This window comes from Mytilus californianus, unplaced genomic scaffold (genome assembly GCF_021869535.1).
Source record: "Mytilus californianus isolate M0D057914Y unplaced genomic scaffold, xbMytCali1.0.p SCAF_10, whole genome shotgun sequence".
NCBI classification, from domain to species: Eukaryota; Metazoa; Mollusca; class Bivalvia; order Mytilida; family Mytilidae; genus Mytilus; species Mytilus californianus.
In genome coordinates, this window is record NW_026262582.1 from 46,287,067 (window position 1) to 46,305,935 (window position 18,869).

The 18,869-nt window shown below is 32.8% G+C and overlaps 1 protein-coding gene across 1 annotated transcript; it reads right to left on the reverse strand.

Annotated features, from left to right (window-relative positions):
• Positions 1-2,766: 2,766 nt before the first annotated feature.
• LOC127718234 (innexin unc-9-like) lies at positions 2,767-17,218 on the reverse strand. Its single transcript, XM_052224222.1, has 2 exons — positions 17,006-17,218; positions 2,767-4,476 (listed from the first exon to the last, which is right to left on the reverse strand). Coding segments are annotated over exons 1-2 (1,260 nt in total). The 5' UTR covers positions 17,008-17,218; the 3' UTR covers positions 2,767-3,218.
• Between the last annotated feature and the right edge of the window lie 1,651 nt (positions 17,219-18,869).

Genomic DNA, 18,869 nt, shown 5'->3' on the forward strand with positions numbered 1-18,869 from the left:
CGTATATAGGCAAAATCACTCAAAATGAAGAAGAAATATGAAGTATATAAAATTTACTATCTGAGAAATTCATGGTTGCTTTTGATTAAAAAAAAGGAAACATGCTTTTAGGTCATATGTATCAGAAATCAAAAATACATGTATATCATCTATAAATATTAATAAACAATTTGAATCTAAAAAGGAAACAGAAGAACACCTAAGGTTTATTTTGAGCGGTTGTTTGACATAATACACACAGCTTTTATACCAATAAAGGTCAGACCGTGAACACATACGAGCGTTAACTCTATACTAGCAAATTGACAATCTGGCAGTCAACATTGCATTGTACAAAAATGGACAAAAATTTACGATTCTGCTCTTGATTAATATGATTTAAGCTCATGGATATTTACATACACTCTGTAGACTCTGTTTTACTACAGTTTTGAAAAGAGGTATAAAATTAGCAATTATTTGACCCTTATGATTTTTGTTTGAATTAATAAACTATCTTTATCATTTTCCTCTTTTCTCCGCAAGGTTCGGTAATTTTCCACTTAAAAAAAGGGGAGTTCCAGCATAGTTCTGTTGATTTTGAAATAAGGAAGGATTAAAACTACCGGATCTGAAAATTTACAATAATATGTTTCCTTTAATGGCGGCAGTGCAAAACTCTCTATACGGTGGCAGTGGTCAATTCTCTACACGGTGGCATTAGTCAATTCTCTATACGATGGCTGCAGTCAACAATACACATTTGCAGTGCCTAACTCTCTACACGGTGGCAAGGATCAACTCGCTACACGGTGGCAGTTGTCAACTCTTTACACGATGGCTGCGGTCAACTTTGTGCACGCTGGCAGTGGTCAACTAAACGAAGGCGTTGGTCAATTTTCTACACGGTACGAGTAAATACGCCAACAAAATAGAAAATCTGTAATATTATCCTTTTAAAGTAAAAAAGAAATACAAAAGAGCAAAACTAATAAGGTATTTTGTAAAAATATCTTAAATCAATGCCCACTATCCGTTTGACCTAGAAACAAACTATAATAATCATAATAATCATAATAATCATAATCATGAAAATAAATACACATAAAATAAAACAAATAGCGTGGAATCATTATTTCTCATCGGATACCAATTTTCGTGGATTTCGTGGGTAAAGGTGTACCACGAAATCAAATGTTCAACGAATAACAAATTTCCTATAGTCTTACATGCAGACTTTGGCAAAACCACGAAATCAAATATTCACGGAAAAGCAAGTTTTCCTCAATCCACGAAAATTGGTACCCACGAAAGTTGGTACCCACGAAAATAATTGAATCCACAGTAGTAAAAAAGTTGAGCTAACTTTTTCAGATTTAAAAACAATGTTTAACATTTCCCACTACTCATCAAATCTAGAAAAAAAAACCTTTGTAAACAATTTACGCATGGTATTGGCGATGTTTTCATATCCATTCATTCGTTACCATAACTACATCGGAGGGGGTTAACGACCATTACTACTCAACATGCTCAAGTAAGTTTGCGATAACATTGATAATTTCCATGTTAAATCAAAATGAAAAAATAATACAAATATACAAAAATACACTTCAATGTACACGAAATACATATTGTAAAAGTATAAAAAAAAATTGGTCCCTTTCCAGCTAAAATTTGTTATAAAAATAAAAAGTTTGGTTATCTGGAATTATTCCTTAATATATATACATACAAAACAATATATAAACACATACATATACATTGTATATAAATGGTCAATTTCGTGATTAAATTGGATGAATATGAAATTAAAAAAGACCAGAAAATGGCCAGGATTACATATTGAATCCCATTGAATTATGCGCATGATGTGTGTGATGTGGAATGAATATTACAAATTATTTAGGACTTTGTAAGTATACAAGAAAAGGCATGGCACATGCTAGAATTAAATAATGAATTGTTGAACATTAATCATGTTAATTAACAAACAAAATTGGATTTTTCGGCACACTGAATAACCTGCGTAGCGGATTATTTAAAAGTGTACACCACATTTTTGAGGTTATTTCGAATAGACAGAAAAAAATATTACAGTCATTCCTTATAATTTAATTCTGAATTCCATTTTTAAGGAGTAAATCACGAAAAACCGTTGATGACGTCACGGTCACATGACAAAATTATGTCTATGAGCTGATAGACATAAACCTTTCAGCCAATCAGAAGACGTGTTTCATCATGTTCATCCAAATTAAATTATTCCAAATTGAAGCCGTGTCATTGACAAATATCATCTTGACTATTTTAAAAGTTAGTTCTGCACGAAGGGAGAATTTCACAAGAAAACTTAAAAAAACAAATTCTTTTAATAAAAGTTCTAACGAATTTTAATGGGACTGTTTACTTACTTTTCGTGTTAGAACATTGTGTAGTATAAGATATATTGAATGTTTTGTCTGTTGTTTTATTAATGACCAGCGGCAAATATTTCATTAATAATCATCATACTATTGACTTATTGAAGCAAAAAAATGTTTGAAAATGTAAAAAAAATCATAAAGAACAGATAATTATACTAGTCATGCTAGTGCTAATTTTCTATTGCTACTCAATTCGATGTGTTATAATTTTCAGTATACTTGAAAGTAAACTATTCGTACAGTAACGTGTTTAAAGATATGCCATTTCTTTACTTCTCACGAGTGATACATTTATCATGATTTGGTGGTCCCCGGCTGCATCAATGTGTCAATATGTTTACTATACAACTTTATGAACAAGTCATTGAAAGTATTCTTTAAAAAATAGTTGAACAATAGTATGACAATTCAAAAATAATAAAAAATCTTCTCTTTACTTTATCTGACAGTAGTACTAATATAATGAACATTTCGACTTAAAGAACTTTTCTGCTTAATCTATGACACATACACATAGGCTACAATTGGTTAAGTATTTAACGTGAAAAATGGAACAAGTGTCTGTTTCAATGGTCAATAACCGACAAGTTCTTGAACTATTTTTCTACGGTTCACCTTTTTCAGCTAACAGTTCTGTTAAACGTCTTATAGTTAATGCGCAATACTTCAAAAAATCTACTTAAAAAACTTCAAACTGATAAAACATCACTAATTGTCTTCAAAAGTTTTTTTTCTATATCTACAACGGAGATCCTAATTCCACGCACAATCTATGGCAAATTCATTAAAATGTCCGTATCTGTCATCAATGTCTTATGAAACGTCATACGGTGTCTTTGATATATAACCGTCGTTGTTTACCTTTCCATTTTTCACGGGTTCTGTATCGATTACTTCCGGTTTCTTTGCAGTTCCATATTCCTCTTTGAACAATTTCCATAAACTTATTACAAGATCAGAGAGTACCATACCGGAACTGTTTTTTTCTATCACACGCAAGACAAAAATGCCATCGTTTCTTAAATAGTCGTCAGCAAACTTCCTAGCTAATTTTTTGTCAAATCCCGTTGAAATCTCGTTGCAAAGGTTCAAGTATTTCTTCACATAACGAGTTCTGTTCTCTTTGAATAAAGTGTAATACAGCCAAGAAGCGAAATTAAAGAATGTGAGAAAGGCCATAAGAAACAGCCAGAACCAAAGAAAAATGAAAATTTTCTCGTTGAATAGGTTTAACGGCAGGACGCATTGAACTGTATAGCGATGGTGATTGCTCAATTGTCGGATGACGAAATCACACAAAGTCACGCGAGGAAAACGCGGTGATGGTGTCCATTCTCCATTTGTAAACAGGTAGCTCATTACTTCGAAGCCAAACACATTGTAGTCAGTTGCCATGAAAGCATTAAGAAGAAAGAACTGTCCAACTACATTTGCTGCATATAAAAACTTTATAAAAATGTAATATCCAGTTAAAAATGTGCCATCACGCTTCCCTAAACAGAAAATTATGACGCTGGAAACACGACGACGCATACGTACGAGGGCGTTGTCATGGAAATCTCTTTGGCTTTCAATCCATCGGTGCATATATTTTGCAATGTGCGATATATTTTTCTGTCTGTCGTCAGGTGCCGACATAAGGGTAGACTCTGACAAAGTGCAAATCTTGTCCATATTTATGCCGGAATATCCATTTAACAATTTCCATGCTATATTTGGTACTTTGAACATGAGCGCTTGAAACAATAAAATAATCGGTACCCACTGGTAGTAAGTTATTTCCGCTTCCTGTCTTGTGGCGATGTTTTCTGGAATAACATCACCTTGAGGAATGTAATATGTGTTTGAAATCCAACATATAGATTTTGCGTAGGAATTAAATTGTCCTGTGAATTCTGCAGGTGTCCAACACTGTATAGCATCCCCTAATATATATTGACCGGAAGTGACTACAATTGCAAAGAGTGCTAATAAGAGAACTGTCCATATATGGTTCACTCTATCGATCCAGTCATCGTCCGCAGATCCCGAGACACTGCTCCAAGATACAATACTCCCCAATGCCCCAATCCTGAAAAAAAAAATAACATAAATGCATAAAAATACCAAACAGTCAAGATAATTGATTATCCACGACGGGCTAAAGGTTCAAGGTCACATAATTCCAATGTTTCATGTTTAGTCATCTTGTTTCGTTTCAAACCGTCATGATAACCAAAATGTTTCACTAATGTATCAACCCGTTTCATGCCGAAAAGAGTATTAAATTGTATTGTAAGTATTGATATTTTTTTTGTTGATTTTTTTTGTTGGCATTTTACTTTTTTTTTAGTTCTAAAGGTTAGTTGTACAGCATTACATGACGTGTTGACTTGTCCATTCCCTCAAAAACATACCAGTTTCAGTGAATCAGTAGAGTTAACTCATCATTAAACTCTTTCGAAACAACCTTAATTACTATAGTCATGATAATATGTGTCCTATAATAGGAAATTAATAGTTTCTTTAAAATAATAAAATACACGAAACTAATAAAATGTAAGTTGTGTAAGTGTTAGTAACAGTTATATAGAATTATCCTGTTCTTACTCCATTGAAACTCTGATTCTACCAATCTGAATAAATTATACAGATCCTGTGTCTACGCTTCGCTTACAATGATCTAAAAACGCTCCGTTCTTCTTTTTTTTTTAAATGCCTTTCGGAATCCTCATGATTTGTCGTAATGATACACAAAGCGAAGCGTGGGCACATGAACTGTACTTCAATCAGATAGTGATTCTATAATATTTGCAAACTTCCATAAAACACTCAGCTTAATTCCAGTAAATTTTGTGAATTTCTGGACGTATGTTGCAGTAACAGTAAATGTCATTTATTCAATTTACAAATCATGAGAGTGAAAACAATAACAAGTAAAACTGTGAGCTAGAGTTGCTCACATATGATACCCTCGCTTTAAGTATTCGGTAAACAGGAAGTTGAATAAAAAAAAAATAATCGGAAAACGCATTACATGGTAAATGAAAGTATATTCACTTGAAACTTGATAGCAAATTTTAGGAAGCTTTTATTTGTACTTTCCTAGAAAAATACCACGAAAACTTACATGCCCATTACGTTTAGAAAATATAAGTATTCGGTCAACAGGAAAATGATGAGTGATGAACCTGAAACTGCGTCATTCGGTAAAGCATGTTGACATGAAGCCTGATAAAATATTTTAGGAATCTATTATTTGTAGTTCCTTAGAAAAATCCAACGGGAATTCAATGGGATGTACTGTCATACGGACGTTGACAGGTCGGGATAAAAAGTATACCCCTCTTACGGAGCTGGTGTATAACTATAGCAATGCAACAATGCGTTTAAAAATGCCGTTAATAGTTCATTGTTTGCTTACATAACAATTCGTTCCATAAGTGCTTATCTTTCTCCTGATAAAATTTGACTCGATTCTCTAAATTGCAACAACATGAGCAGTGACTAATATATATATATATGTTCCACGTTAAATCGTGTACATAAGGACAACCGTTATGATATTAGGGAGCTACCATTTGATTTTTATGGGGGGGGGGGGGGGGGGGGGGGGGCTAGGATGAAAAATTTTGTCCTGCATTTTTTTTAGCTGAAATCTCTGTCCTGCCTTTTTATTTTTCACTCTATTCAGTCCTGTCTTTTTTTTTTAGTTTATCCTGACTTTTCTTTACCTAAATTGTCGTCCTGACTTTTTTTTTTGCAAGTGTCTCATCCTGCCTTTTTTTTTACTCAAAACTCCTGTCCTGCCTATTTTTTTAAATTTCATCCTTGCCCCCCCCCCCCCCCCCCATAAAAATCAAATGGTAGCTCCCTTACGGAATAATAGAATCTATAGCTCAATATAGTAATAAGGAGATGTGGTATAAACTATGATTGCCAATATGAAAACTATTCAACAGAGTTCAATTGAAGTGGATATATGCAATAATAGGTCAAGCTTAACGTTGGATAAATAATAATATTAACTGTATAAATTTAAACGCGCAAAACGAGCTTTTCAACCATAAATGTCTGTTAAGGGATGCTCGAGGTCTAAATGTTTGAACATCTAAACTCTAAAACAAACGTTAAAGAGCTGATAAAACCAAAAAGGAACAAAAGTATAGTCAAACAAGGACAAGGAATTAGAGCTATGCATAAAGGAGTTACATTCCTGACTATAAGTATGCTGATCTGTCATTGACAATGAAATTTCAATGGTATTTTTACATTCGGTATAGCTGTTAAAAGATGGATTTTAAGACAAGACAGTGAACGTATGCAACAGATCTAGATAATGATAAAGCAAATTATAAAACTAACGGCTTTCGAGACAGTTACTATACCATTAGACCAGCAGAGACCATGTTATTTTTGCTCTATTCGTGATATCGGTGATGAATTTCATTTCATCTTCCATTTCGAAAGAATTTAAAATGTGAGAAATATTACTTTCGCAAAATACAAAGCTGCAATATATACTCAATCCATCAAATTTTAGGTACAAAGTCTAGGTTCCATTTTAAAACGGTCAATGGAACTGAGGACAAGCCCCAGGGACTCTAAATTGACTGACTTTAATAAAATTTGTTGTATATATGTTGTAATTTGTATTTTGTTTTCACAAGCTGTACTTTATGTGTCAATATTTTATTAAAGTCTTACCACTTATAATTTCTTTAATAAACACATAAAACATGCATCTATTTTTTAAAGATACCATTAAATATTATGTAATACTGTTTAATATATCTTCTCATATAACTCCTACATAACATTGTGTAAAATAACTTCAAGATGAGAATGTTAAAAGGTATTTAGTCTACTTAAAATTTTGAAGCAGGTCTTGTCAACCACACCATAACACATGTTATTTTGAAATACATGCACACAGTTTTCGTCATCCGATTAGATATTAAAATCTGTTTTACATTTCATTGTTTCACTTTATCAGCAAAATATTACGTAAGTCTTCAAGAATATGTTTACATTACGAAACCATAGCATGACACATTAAAAATACTTTTATTTTCACAGCGACCTGTTTCGATTTTCAACGGAGCAACAACACATTTTAATTTAGCAAAGGCACTTACTATAATGGTCTGGATGGAGGGGGTGTCCTTAATTTCTTTATTCTTTTAAATTTTTTAGACAATTTTTTTCTCTATACTTTGTATTTTTTGTCCATTATTCTCTATTCTTCATATTTTTTGTCTATTATTCTCCATTCGTTATATTTTAGCGCCCTATAATTCTCTATTTTTAAAATGTTTTCGACTATTTTTCTCTATATATTTTGCACTTAATACCCATTATTTTTTATTCAGTTAACCCAATCCAGACCCTCTTACATTACCAGCCAAGTCATGACCTTTCGTTTACGCCTTTATTCTGAAGAAGAACGACCTTTTCGATTTTCGAAGGAGCTTCAACGCATTGAAATTCGACAAGAGCACTTTAAAATATGTAGGATATTTATTTAGACAAATATAAATAAAAAATAAACTTTTCACGTCACACTGCACGGTTTTTAAGTACTATACATGTATTTAAAATGAAATAAATTGAACCTGAAAAAAGTGAATGCGACAAACTTAGTGACCGGCGGTTAATTTAGACTGCTCTACGCGCTTATAGTAGGATGTCAATTGCACTTTGAAAGTGTTTACGTAAAACTGCTCTATAAAAAATAAGGATCAGAAAAATTGACTAATGTCAATATTATTTATCACTTGAGTTATAGACTTCATAATAGTCTGCTTGTAATTATTTTCATACGACATTTCACTACTTAATCTTTAGACTGCTAATAGCTTCCGGTTGGCAATCGACAGCTTCCGGGGACACTGACTGTGAGGTTTGGATTATTTTAAAGTGTATGTACTTTTCCTGAGATCGGATTTTGAAAGCTTACACAAAAACACGACAAATCTCCACTCTTAAAATTTCGAGACTTAAATTTATAAATTATCTGGCTCAAGAGTTATGGGGTAATGTCGAAAGGTTGTTTGACCGAAATACGAATCAAACCGAATGGAAATAATATTGCGATTTTAGGTCACCAGATTTCGAGAAAAAATTAAGAAAAAAGAGGCAAACATATTAAAGGAAACAGTATAATCGGGTACTAAAATGTAAAGAATAGAGAATGATTGGCAACCCCCCAAGAATAGAGTTTAGTGACACAAAGAATATGGAAATGAAGACTTCCCTCCCCAACCCCAATATAGACCCCTATTAGTCACTCATTTGGGAGAAGTATAGAGGCAGATACGACAAAAAATGAATAAAGAACTTCATGGATAAAATCACCACTAGAACTCCTCCAATCGATCACCAGTTACCTGTTTCTAAAGAGCGAAAATATACTGTGGGAGGGAAACAAATTGTGCGTTAAAAACGATACGGGCACTCTTTTCGATATGTTCTTCTCAAAATGCTTTACAAGAAACTGTTCCTTAATCAATTTCCAAGTGTATCCTTGTAAACATTTCTATTTCGTAGGTAAAGACAGTTTCTTGAATCAAGACCGGATTTAGTGTTAGCCAAAATTGGTATTTACCGGTCATTTTACAAGGAACAGGGATGGCTTTCATAAAAACACCGGAAACCAGTGTCACGTTTTGCTTCAATCACTCCTTATGCATATCAAACTTCAACACTGTTCCAGAATCATATCTGATGTGTTTTATTTTTTAATTTTCACACTATCATGATCCTCCTTTACCGTAGTAAAATCCCAAACTGTTTGCCTTATCTCCGTTTTTCAGGAAACACGGACATGCATTCTATATTTGGCAGACATTCATAGCTTTTTTTAGAATTTCTTATTAAGGAACGGAAATTGAATAATAAGAACTTTATTCAAAACGATATTTTGAGAATAAAAAAGAAGGAAAACATTTCAAGAATCCTTTTTCAACATTTACGTGCTGAAAAAGTAGGTAGGTTTCTAAGAAACTCCAAAACATCTTTTGTTAAAACGTTTGCTTCTGATTTGGGAAATACGTAACAGGTAAACACATGTTCAGCCCGACTATACTTTACAATACGCATCAGGTCTACATCTTATCCAACTGTATGTGTATATTTACTTTTACTACTTTTACTGATATTATTAATAGTAGTAACAATAACAACAACAAAAATAACAAAAATAACAAAAACAAAAACAAAACAAAAACCGACCGATCAACCGACCGACAAACAGACAGACAGTCAGACAGACACACCGATCGACAGACAGACAGACAGACATTAAGACCGACAGAAAGACAGACAGACAGACAGACACGCCGACCGACAGACAGACCGACAGACAGACAGACAGACAAAGAAATATAGATAGACGTTGAAGGAATTTCTTGTTTCGTGTCACGTGGCAAATATTTTATGCATATCCGGACGAGAATAGGCTAATATGATATGATAATAATGATAATAATACTAATAATACTGCATGAGTTTATAAACACTCAGACACATATCATGTTTTACAAGAGGCAATAAATATTATCATCAAAAGGTATCAACGGATATGAATGATGATTTAATTTTTGAATATTTTTAATGAAAATAATGCAATATGAATAAAATTTGGAATGGAAATGGGGAATGTGTCGAAGAGACAACAACCCGACCAAAGAGCAAAAATAGCCCAAAGCCACCAATGGGTATTTAACACAGTGAGAAAATCCCGCACCCGAAGGCGGGCTCCAGCTGGCCCCTTAAACAAAAATGTGTACTAGTTCAGTCTACTAAACTCCGAAACATATTAATGAACTGAAATTAAAAATAAAAACATACAAGACTAACAAAGGCCAGAGGCTCCTGACTTGGGTCAGGCGCAAAAATGCGGCGGGGTTTAATATGTTTTGTGAGATCTCAACCCTCCCCTTATACCTCTAGCCAATGTAGAAATATAAATGTGAAACCTGCTGAGCCAGATAGTTTACGTGCAGGTTCACAAGGTTACTGTCAGCAAAATGGAAAGTCTTTAACGGACCAGGTTTGACTAGGACAAGGATCGAAATCACGACTTTCCACACTTGATGCGAGCACGTTCACACGAGACCACCGAGGTGGTTGATAAATACTAAAATTGAGAATGGAAATGGGAATGTGTCAAAGAGACAACAACCCAACCAAAGAGCAAAAAAACAATCGAAGGCCACCAATGGGTCTTCAACAAAACGAGAAAATCCCGTATCCGGATGCGGGCTTCTGCTGGCCCCTAAACAAAAATGATATCTTATCTAGTATATTGAATTTTAATAAAAAGGGAAGACAAAGACATATGTTGTTTGATCTTACATATCCATATCTTACCATAATAATATATTCAACTTAACAATTATATATAAAAATTAATGTGAACTTACATAATCAGATTCCAATTATATGTGTCCAATGGTCAAGCATATTTATTTGCTTTAGATCATCCCCAAATCTCGTGTTTTGAAATGGTACTTATTGAAAATGATTTCAAAGGAGAAACTGTTAACTTTATCCTAATATTTCATAGGAATGTATAAATGAGGTCCGTCATGGGAGTTTATATTAAATAATAAACTGACCATAAAGTTCATGATTACATGTATCGAATTGTATTGAAATACTATTCAATTGTTTTTTAAATGGATCAGTTTCGGCCCTTACCTATTACAAAAATTATATACATGGTGTGAGAGTACACTGAATCCATGTTAATGTCTGAATACCCGATACCCCCACATATAAGAGTCCAAGTAATTGGTTCTATTAAGATTAATACGGATTAAATCATATAGGTTTGTGTATTTCCCTTGTAAAACAAAGCGTTAATCTGCTTTAACGGGGGTTCAATTTGTTTACGCTTAAAATAAATCTCGAGTGCACGGTTCAAAATAAGATTACTTAATCCTTCTTACAATATATTTGAAGATGTGAATTATTACGTGTTTTTGTGCCAAAATGTGTAAATAACTCAAGCGATCATGATCAGTTCTAAACACAGTTGCTTTTTTTTGTTTCTTAAGATAAGGCCACACATACAAAAATACTTGTTTCTTGTCTCCTGGCATAAAAAAGGGGTAGGTATAGACTATATATTGTAATTGTCTAGACTGTCCTGCCTGTACTTGAATATAAATAGGGAATGTGTCCATGGTACACAGATGATGTCCCTGCTTGCATATAACGTTATAAAGGGACATAACTCAAGAACGGTACAAATTCGTACTTGATCTGAGTTGTGTGGTAATAAACATTGTGTATCATAACATTTGGTTTAGGCAAAGTTAGAGAACGGAAACGAAAAATTCAGCATTTATTCCATATGTAAAGGGGCATAACTCTAGACAGGTAAAAATGATGCCACCTCTGTGTTTTGTGGTAATATGCATTGTGTATAATTTTCATAACATTTGGTTGAGGCAAACTAATTTAAAAGTTAGAGAACGGAAATTGTTCCGAGTTGTCTTTTAAATTGTACCGAGTTGTCTTTAAATTGTTCCGAGTCGTCTTTAATTTGTTCCGAGTTGTATTTAATTTGGTCCGAGTTGTCTTATTAATAAGCTTTTCAATTGGTCCGAGTTGTCCTGATTCTACGACAAGATATCAATTCATTTTGTAAACTATTTCATTAGGATGCAAAGAAGAAGTTTTAAGATGTTCATATTTCCCTTTGTAATACTTTTATTCCTATTCATCAAAATATCTTGGATAAATGAAGCAACATCGATATAGAATTTGATTAGAATGCATACGAGATGGTTAAATACAGGTGCAGATCCAGGATTTTGAAAAGGGGGTATAGGGGCTGGCAAGCCAACATTTGAAAGTGATACTTGAAAACAGTCTATGCATGTATCATAGATGAAGCTGCATAAAGGGGGGGGGCCTACCCCTCTAAACATGCTAAACCCCCCCCCCCCCTTCTGAAATACTCAAAACATGTTGACATTTTTATGAAGTACTTTAACGATGAACACACCTTACAACTAAATCTGTAGTTAAGACCATATTTTTTCAATGCCGTCTCATTGACGCAAATAAATATATGTAGGTCCTAATACCTATTTCCTTTTAGGTGCGGATCAACGATATTTGAAAGGGGACGTAATTCCCGAAATCTGAATATAAACCGCGATTTATTTTTATATTTAATGCCAAAAAATGATATTTTTTTTGATCAAGAGGGGCGTACATTGTACGCCTTCTCTCACTCCCCCCCCCCCCCCCCCCCCCCCCCCCAAATTACGCCACTGCCTTTAGTCTCTGCGTGTAAAATTGTTTTACAAACACTAGTTACTTTTTAAATAGAAGCCATTTGACCTTTTGCATTTTAAACATACAAAATGGGTTTATTTCCTCAAGCATGTCAAGGAACATATGTTAGACATGTTAGATATTTTTATTAAATTCTCATAGAAATACGGTCACTGGTTTAACAACATTTTTTTATTCATTTCGGATGAATTTAGCCGTAAAACAACGATTGTAATCCCTCCGCCCGCTTAGCGGGAGATAAAGAGTATCGATTGTGTAATACCAAAAAACCCAAACAGAGCCTCTATTATGAAACCAACACTTCAAGAATGATACCCTTGTTATCAGTTGCCCTTCATGCATACTTTAGACCTTATGGTATCCATTATTTAAGGCGCCATATTTTAATTATTTTTATGGATATCTAATAAGCAGATGTTAACCCTGGTAACCTTCAAGAGGTCATTAACTGGACAGATTGACCATATAATGAAACAGAACAATGAGCTCCTTTATTTTAATTGCCTTTCGTTCGATAAATGTGTTCTTTGTTTCATTTAATTATTTACCAAAACACCTGTCATCACTTGAGACCAATTGACTGTCGACATTCCAGATTGGTGCAAAATTAAGATAAATACAATGGAGTAATGAAAGGACTGTAACCAAAAAACCCAACCGCAGTCACAACCCGATTAATTCAGTCCGGTGCTATCCGATGTCTACACCCTCGCAAACGGGCGAAACACGGATTCGGAGAAGGAGTTGTCGCAATTACAAAATGTGTTGTATCAATCATTGTCAATGGATTGCAATTGTTAATCAATAAATTTTATTTCTTGATTAACAGAAAAAATATAAATAATGCTAACTCAGACTGACAATTAACGATAAGACAGAAAATCTTAACTTGACCTTCAGTCGCTAAGGATATGCCGAGTACTGTTAAATCGCAATTAGCAAGTCATTCCAAGCTTGATCATTTCAGATCGGTATCGGAATTATCCGTGACGAACATAGTTAGGGGGGTCTATTTTACTACTTATATTCATTTTTGGTTAGAATAAATTTTAACTAATTTATTATGTTTATAGTAAACTAAATTGTGTATGAATGTTTTGCGTTTATATCGATAGACAATACAAAGTATTTCCATAAACCACAAAACATTTTTGATAAATACTAAACCACACTGACCAAAAATACTAGTACTACATTAACTTAGAGTACATTGGCAAATTCTTATGCGTATGACTTAAGTAATATAATATTCTTATACTTGTGAAATTCAATGTTTTTAATGGCTTCTTAATTTATCACAAGTTTCAGTTGAGGGTTCATGCCAGATGTAACACTTTTGATTTTGCAGACGTTTTCTGACGTCTTAGGTATCCGCCATTAATATTTTAAAGCCCGATTGTCACTATCAAAATTAACTTGGTAAAAGTTTTTGCTTTGACCAGATAAACTTGGTCCAAGTCATCTGTTGTCACTATCAAAGTTTTATATCAAAAACTTGGTCATTGAAAACTTTGACTAGTTGAACTTGGTCCAAGTCATCGGTTGTCACTATCAAAGCATTAATTTCATTAAAAACTTGGTAAAAAAATATTAAAACTGCACTGTCATGACTGTGATTGAATAATTCCCGTCTAAAACCATCCAAGTTTCAAGATAAATAAGATGATATTCTATTCATTCCAAATCCGTCAAAATTTTTGTTTAAAGTTTTCTTTGACGGTTTTGCACTATAAAATGATCAATCAAAAAACTTTGACCTAGAAAACTTGCACAAGAAAACTTTGATAGTGACAGCGGGGCATTAAAAAAGGGGTCAGGACATTTTTTCTTCTCTCTCGGGACTACGATTTTTCCCACAAAAATAACAGCAAAAGACATTTATCAATGACAGACACAAATACCGCGTTCTAAATCGGTGTTGTTTTTTTTATTCATTTTACCATTTTTAAATGAGAACAAATTATGTTCTTACTTCCCTCCCAAAACATTTTTTTTGTATCAAGAAATTTAGAATCAAGCAATTAGATGTCTTTTTGTTAATCGTGTCAGCGACGTGGACTATGCTTGATAAGTTACATAGCCTGGGATTCTGGCTCACTGCTCGACAGTAATTTAGCATTATTGATTATAAACTGGTCTGCCGTTCCATCTAAAGCTCATCTCCGTTAGTGCAGCGATAAGTGAATACAACAGGTGTCCAGTTTACATCACGTAGAAAACACGACGGTACCAAGATGACAAATAATGTTTTATTCAGAACAAAACTCCTTGGTATGACAAATACATTATGTAAAACACTTAGAACGCATGAATTTTACATCCTTGAATTCTAGTCCGAAGCACTTACTTTTCCTAACCATTTAAGGATTGATATATACTAGTACACTCATTACCGAGCATAAAAAATGCACTTGTCAATATATAAGTAAAATGGTATTTGTAATCCAAGTGCTTGTGGTTGTTGTGGTAACGCAGCCATATTAGGAATAAAATGTCAAACTGATTCGTATCATGTTTGAAAAATGTCACATTATATAAAAAATATGATAAATATAAATTAAATTTTAATTTCTGTGTAAATAAATGAGTTTAGAAAAGCTCGTATTTCCAATAGAACACACTTTATTTGTTTAGGGTTTTCTCCTTTGGAAAATATGGTAGTTATGTAGAATTGTATTGTTATTTTATTGATTTTTTACCTTGAGCATATTGAAAACATCTTCATATGAACTACTAAAGGGCCAATACAATCTTAAAGGAACACATTTTGAAGCATAACAAATAGAGTTCGCAGCGAATCCCAAAACACCAGCGTTTTTCTATTTTGACCAAAAGTATATATGTGGATTCTGTATTGCTTACGTTCTGGACTGTTTAATAATATGATAATTGGAAACGTGTACTGCACAAAATGTGAAGAAGAAGACACAAATCTAATTATTTTCAAGATTTAAAGGGTACGCCTATATACCCTGAATTTGATTTGTTTCACTCATTTTGAGTCTTAATGTTTTCGAAGTTGATGAACCTAAAGGAATTCGGATATTAAACATTTACGATTTCCCATGATCATCTGCAAAAAATTTTTGAAAGAATAACAGTTTAGTATTGGAGATACACGGACAATCGGAAACAGTAGTTAATATGCATTAGATACAATACATAAATACACTATCTAAAAGAATTTAGATCTTGGTTTGGTTTGGTTTTAATTAGTTAGCCTTCCTGTTCAACTTTTATATTATTTTCCAAAAATTTGACAAAAATCTATCACAAGTTGCAATGTTTTGTTAAAGTATTCTATTAATTGATTAAAAGGTTTTTAATGCAAGACATGTAGTCAGGTGACGTGTTTAACCTAGACCTAAAACTGTGATGATGTGAATGTTATTATTTTTTTATTTATCTATTTATTTATTAAGAAATGCACATTTATACCCCGAGGTGTTGAAGTCAAACGATTTAAATTCTTTGTTAGAAAATAACACTACTGCCGAAATCAAAACAAGGGGACGTTTTCAATTTTTTGTTTTGATTTTTTTTCTAATTCAAATCTTTACATTTGCACAAAAGGAAATGGTGTTCTGCATCGTCAACGTTAACATAATGCGAATTAGTGTCAAAAATAATCTAAATAGGAAATCGATAAGAAGGAAAACTAATGCCGAACAGTATGTTCAATAAAACTAGTATTATATAATAATAATATACACCCTCGCTTCTGTCTCAAACTGGCGAATCTATCAGGGCAGGACAGCTCATTAAATATTCAGTAAAGTATTTTCAGTATATCAATGTAAAAGAAACTTTATCACAACGAATCAAAAAGCGATTACATAATATAAATTAATTAACGTCTCTCGTGCTGGGAGTTCTCGATCTTAACAAGTATTTCACCAGAAAAATATTATAGTTTTGCATCATTTATAAATAAAATTTAGACAATCTTGGTCAATCAAAATGAAGGAAAACACAAATATTGAGTTTATAACTATTTTCAAGAGAGTGAAGTAATTAAACAACACCGATTTACGTTTTAATCTCCAGTCATACATAGACTGATCAATTGTAATCATAATAATCATAAAAATCATTGATAACATGTGGCCGCCTAACATCCACGTTACATAAATACTTTTTTCAACAAATATAATAACACTAGTCACCGCCATGTATCAATTTTGTTCTACTAAACTAAGCTAAAAAATAATTTCCCACGAGTTCATGGCGTTACCAATACTCCATAACACTCACACACATATGATTAAAGTATAATTATTGTATAAAATATTAAAAATATAACTTACATTTCATCTATTAATTATTGATAGTAATAATCCACGTGTTAATTGATGTATAAATCTGTGATTTCTGACGAAATTTCTTCACAATCCTTTGTTTACGCTTTACAAGTGGGAGGATCAAATTTCGTGACACGCCGGGATGTCAAATTGCTTCACCAGCTGACAAACATCACGTGATCTCCAAAATCTCAAGTGCCGCCGAGTCATTATAAGAAGGATATACGTGCTAAATAAAGTGTATGTATGTTCTTTGTAAGTCACAATTACTGGTAAAAGTTTAGAAATAAAAAGAGGATTTGACCAACAACAACCCTAAAAAGCCCCCCCCCCCCCCAAAAAAAAAAGTCATTCCAAGCTTGATCATTTCAGATCGGTATCGGAATTATCCGTGACGAACATAGTTAGGGGGGTCTATTTTACTACTTATTTTCATTTTTGGTTAGAATAAATTTTAACTAATTTATTATGTTTATAGTAAACTAAATTGTGTATGAATGTTTTGCGTTTATATCGATAGACAATACAAAGTATTTCCATAAACCACAAAACATTTTTGATAAATACTAAACCACACTGACCAAAAATACTAGTACTACATTAACTTAGAGTACATTGGCAAATTCTTATGCGTATGACTTAAGTAATATAATATTCTTATACTTGTGAAATTCAATGTTTTTAATGGCTTCTTAATTTATCACAAGTTTCAGTTGAGGGTTCATGCCAGATGTAACACTTTGAAATCTTTGTAAGTCACAATTACTGGTAAAAGTTTAGAAATAAAAAGAGGATTTGACCAACAACAACCCTAAAAAGCCCCCCCCCCCCAAAAAAAAAAAAAAACGAACAAAGAAAAACAAATAAAAAAAAGAACCTTCTTTTAAAAATGTAACATTGGAGAAAAAAGTTCTAGAATAAAGAATGACATTATTATTTTCCACATAGTATATTTTTTTTAATTTTCAAATGAAAAAAAATTCCAGTAGAAACAAAACCCTGTTCTCCAAACAGCGTCAAATGCTCTCTTAAAATCCACTATAGTGCAAAATTGCTTTTACCCATTGGAAAAATTTAGATAAAATTTACTGCGACACCAAATATAATCGGTAGTTGAAAACACTGTCCTAAATCCAGCCTGCGAAACTATTTGATTTTGTTTATTAATGACGATTTTTTTTTCTTAAACCATGATGAGTTTAATGTTACACCTCTATACATGTAATTTGCGGATTCTGCTTTCGAACATTTATTCTTAAAATAAGAATTCTTATAGCAAGGGATAATAACTCTGGAACTATACCCGTATCTAATACTAAATTAAAAAGTTTAACGTATATTGGCATAAGATTATATCTAGGCTACAGAACTTTTTTTCTACATTCATTAATTATTTCGTCACAGCCGCCAGCTTTTTTTCAAGTTTTATTAACACATTTTATTTTTACGTCTTTGGTTACAGCACCATTCAATAATTTATACAAATTCATCTGGCAAATTATTTTCATTAAAATTAACCTCTGGTTCCTCAGAATTTGAGTCACATGTATTCATATCTTTGATAAAGTCAGAGAGAGCTTCAGACGATATTTCATGATCTGCACCTTATTTTTTGGACCCAATACTTTTAAGATATATCCACAACTTTTTACTATCTAATTTTTTAGTCTTGCGAATATTTTGTTGGTACAGTTCATATGCTTTAGAAAGTAAAATTTTATAGCTTTTGCTTGCATTTTTCCGATTTGTTTTCTTCGATTTTCAGCATTGGTTAAAATTATACATCGGGTTCGCAACTTTGTCGGTGGATTTTAATGACCAAGATAATCTAAATAGATACGATAATGTTTTCATATATAATTTATAGTAT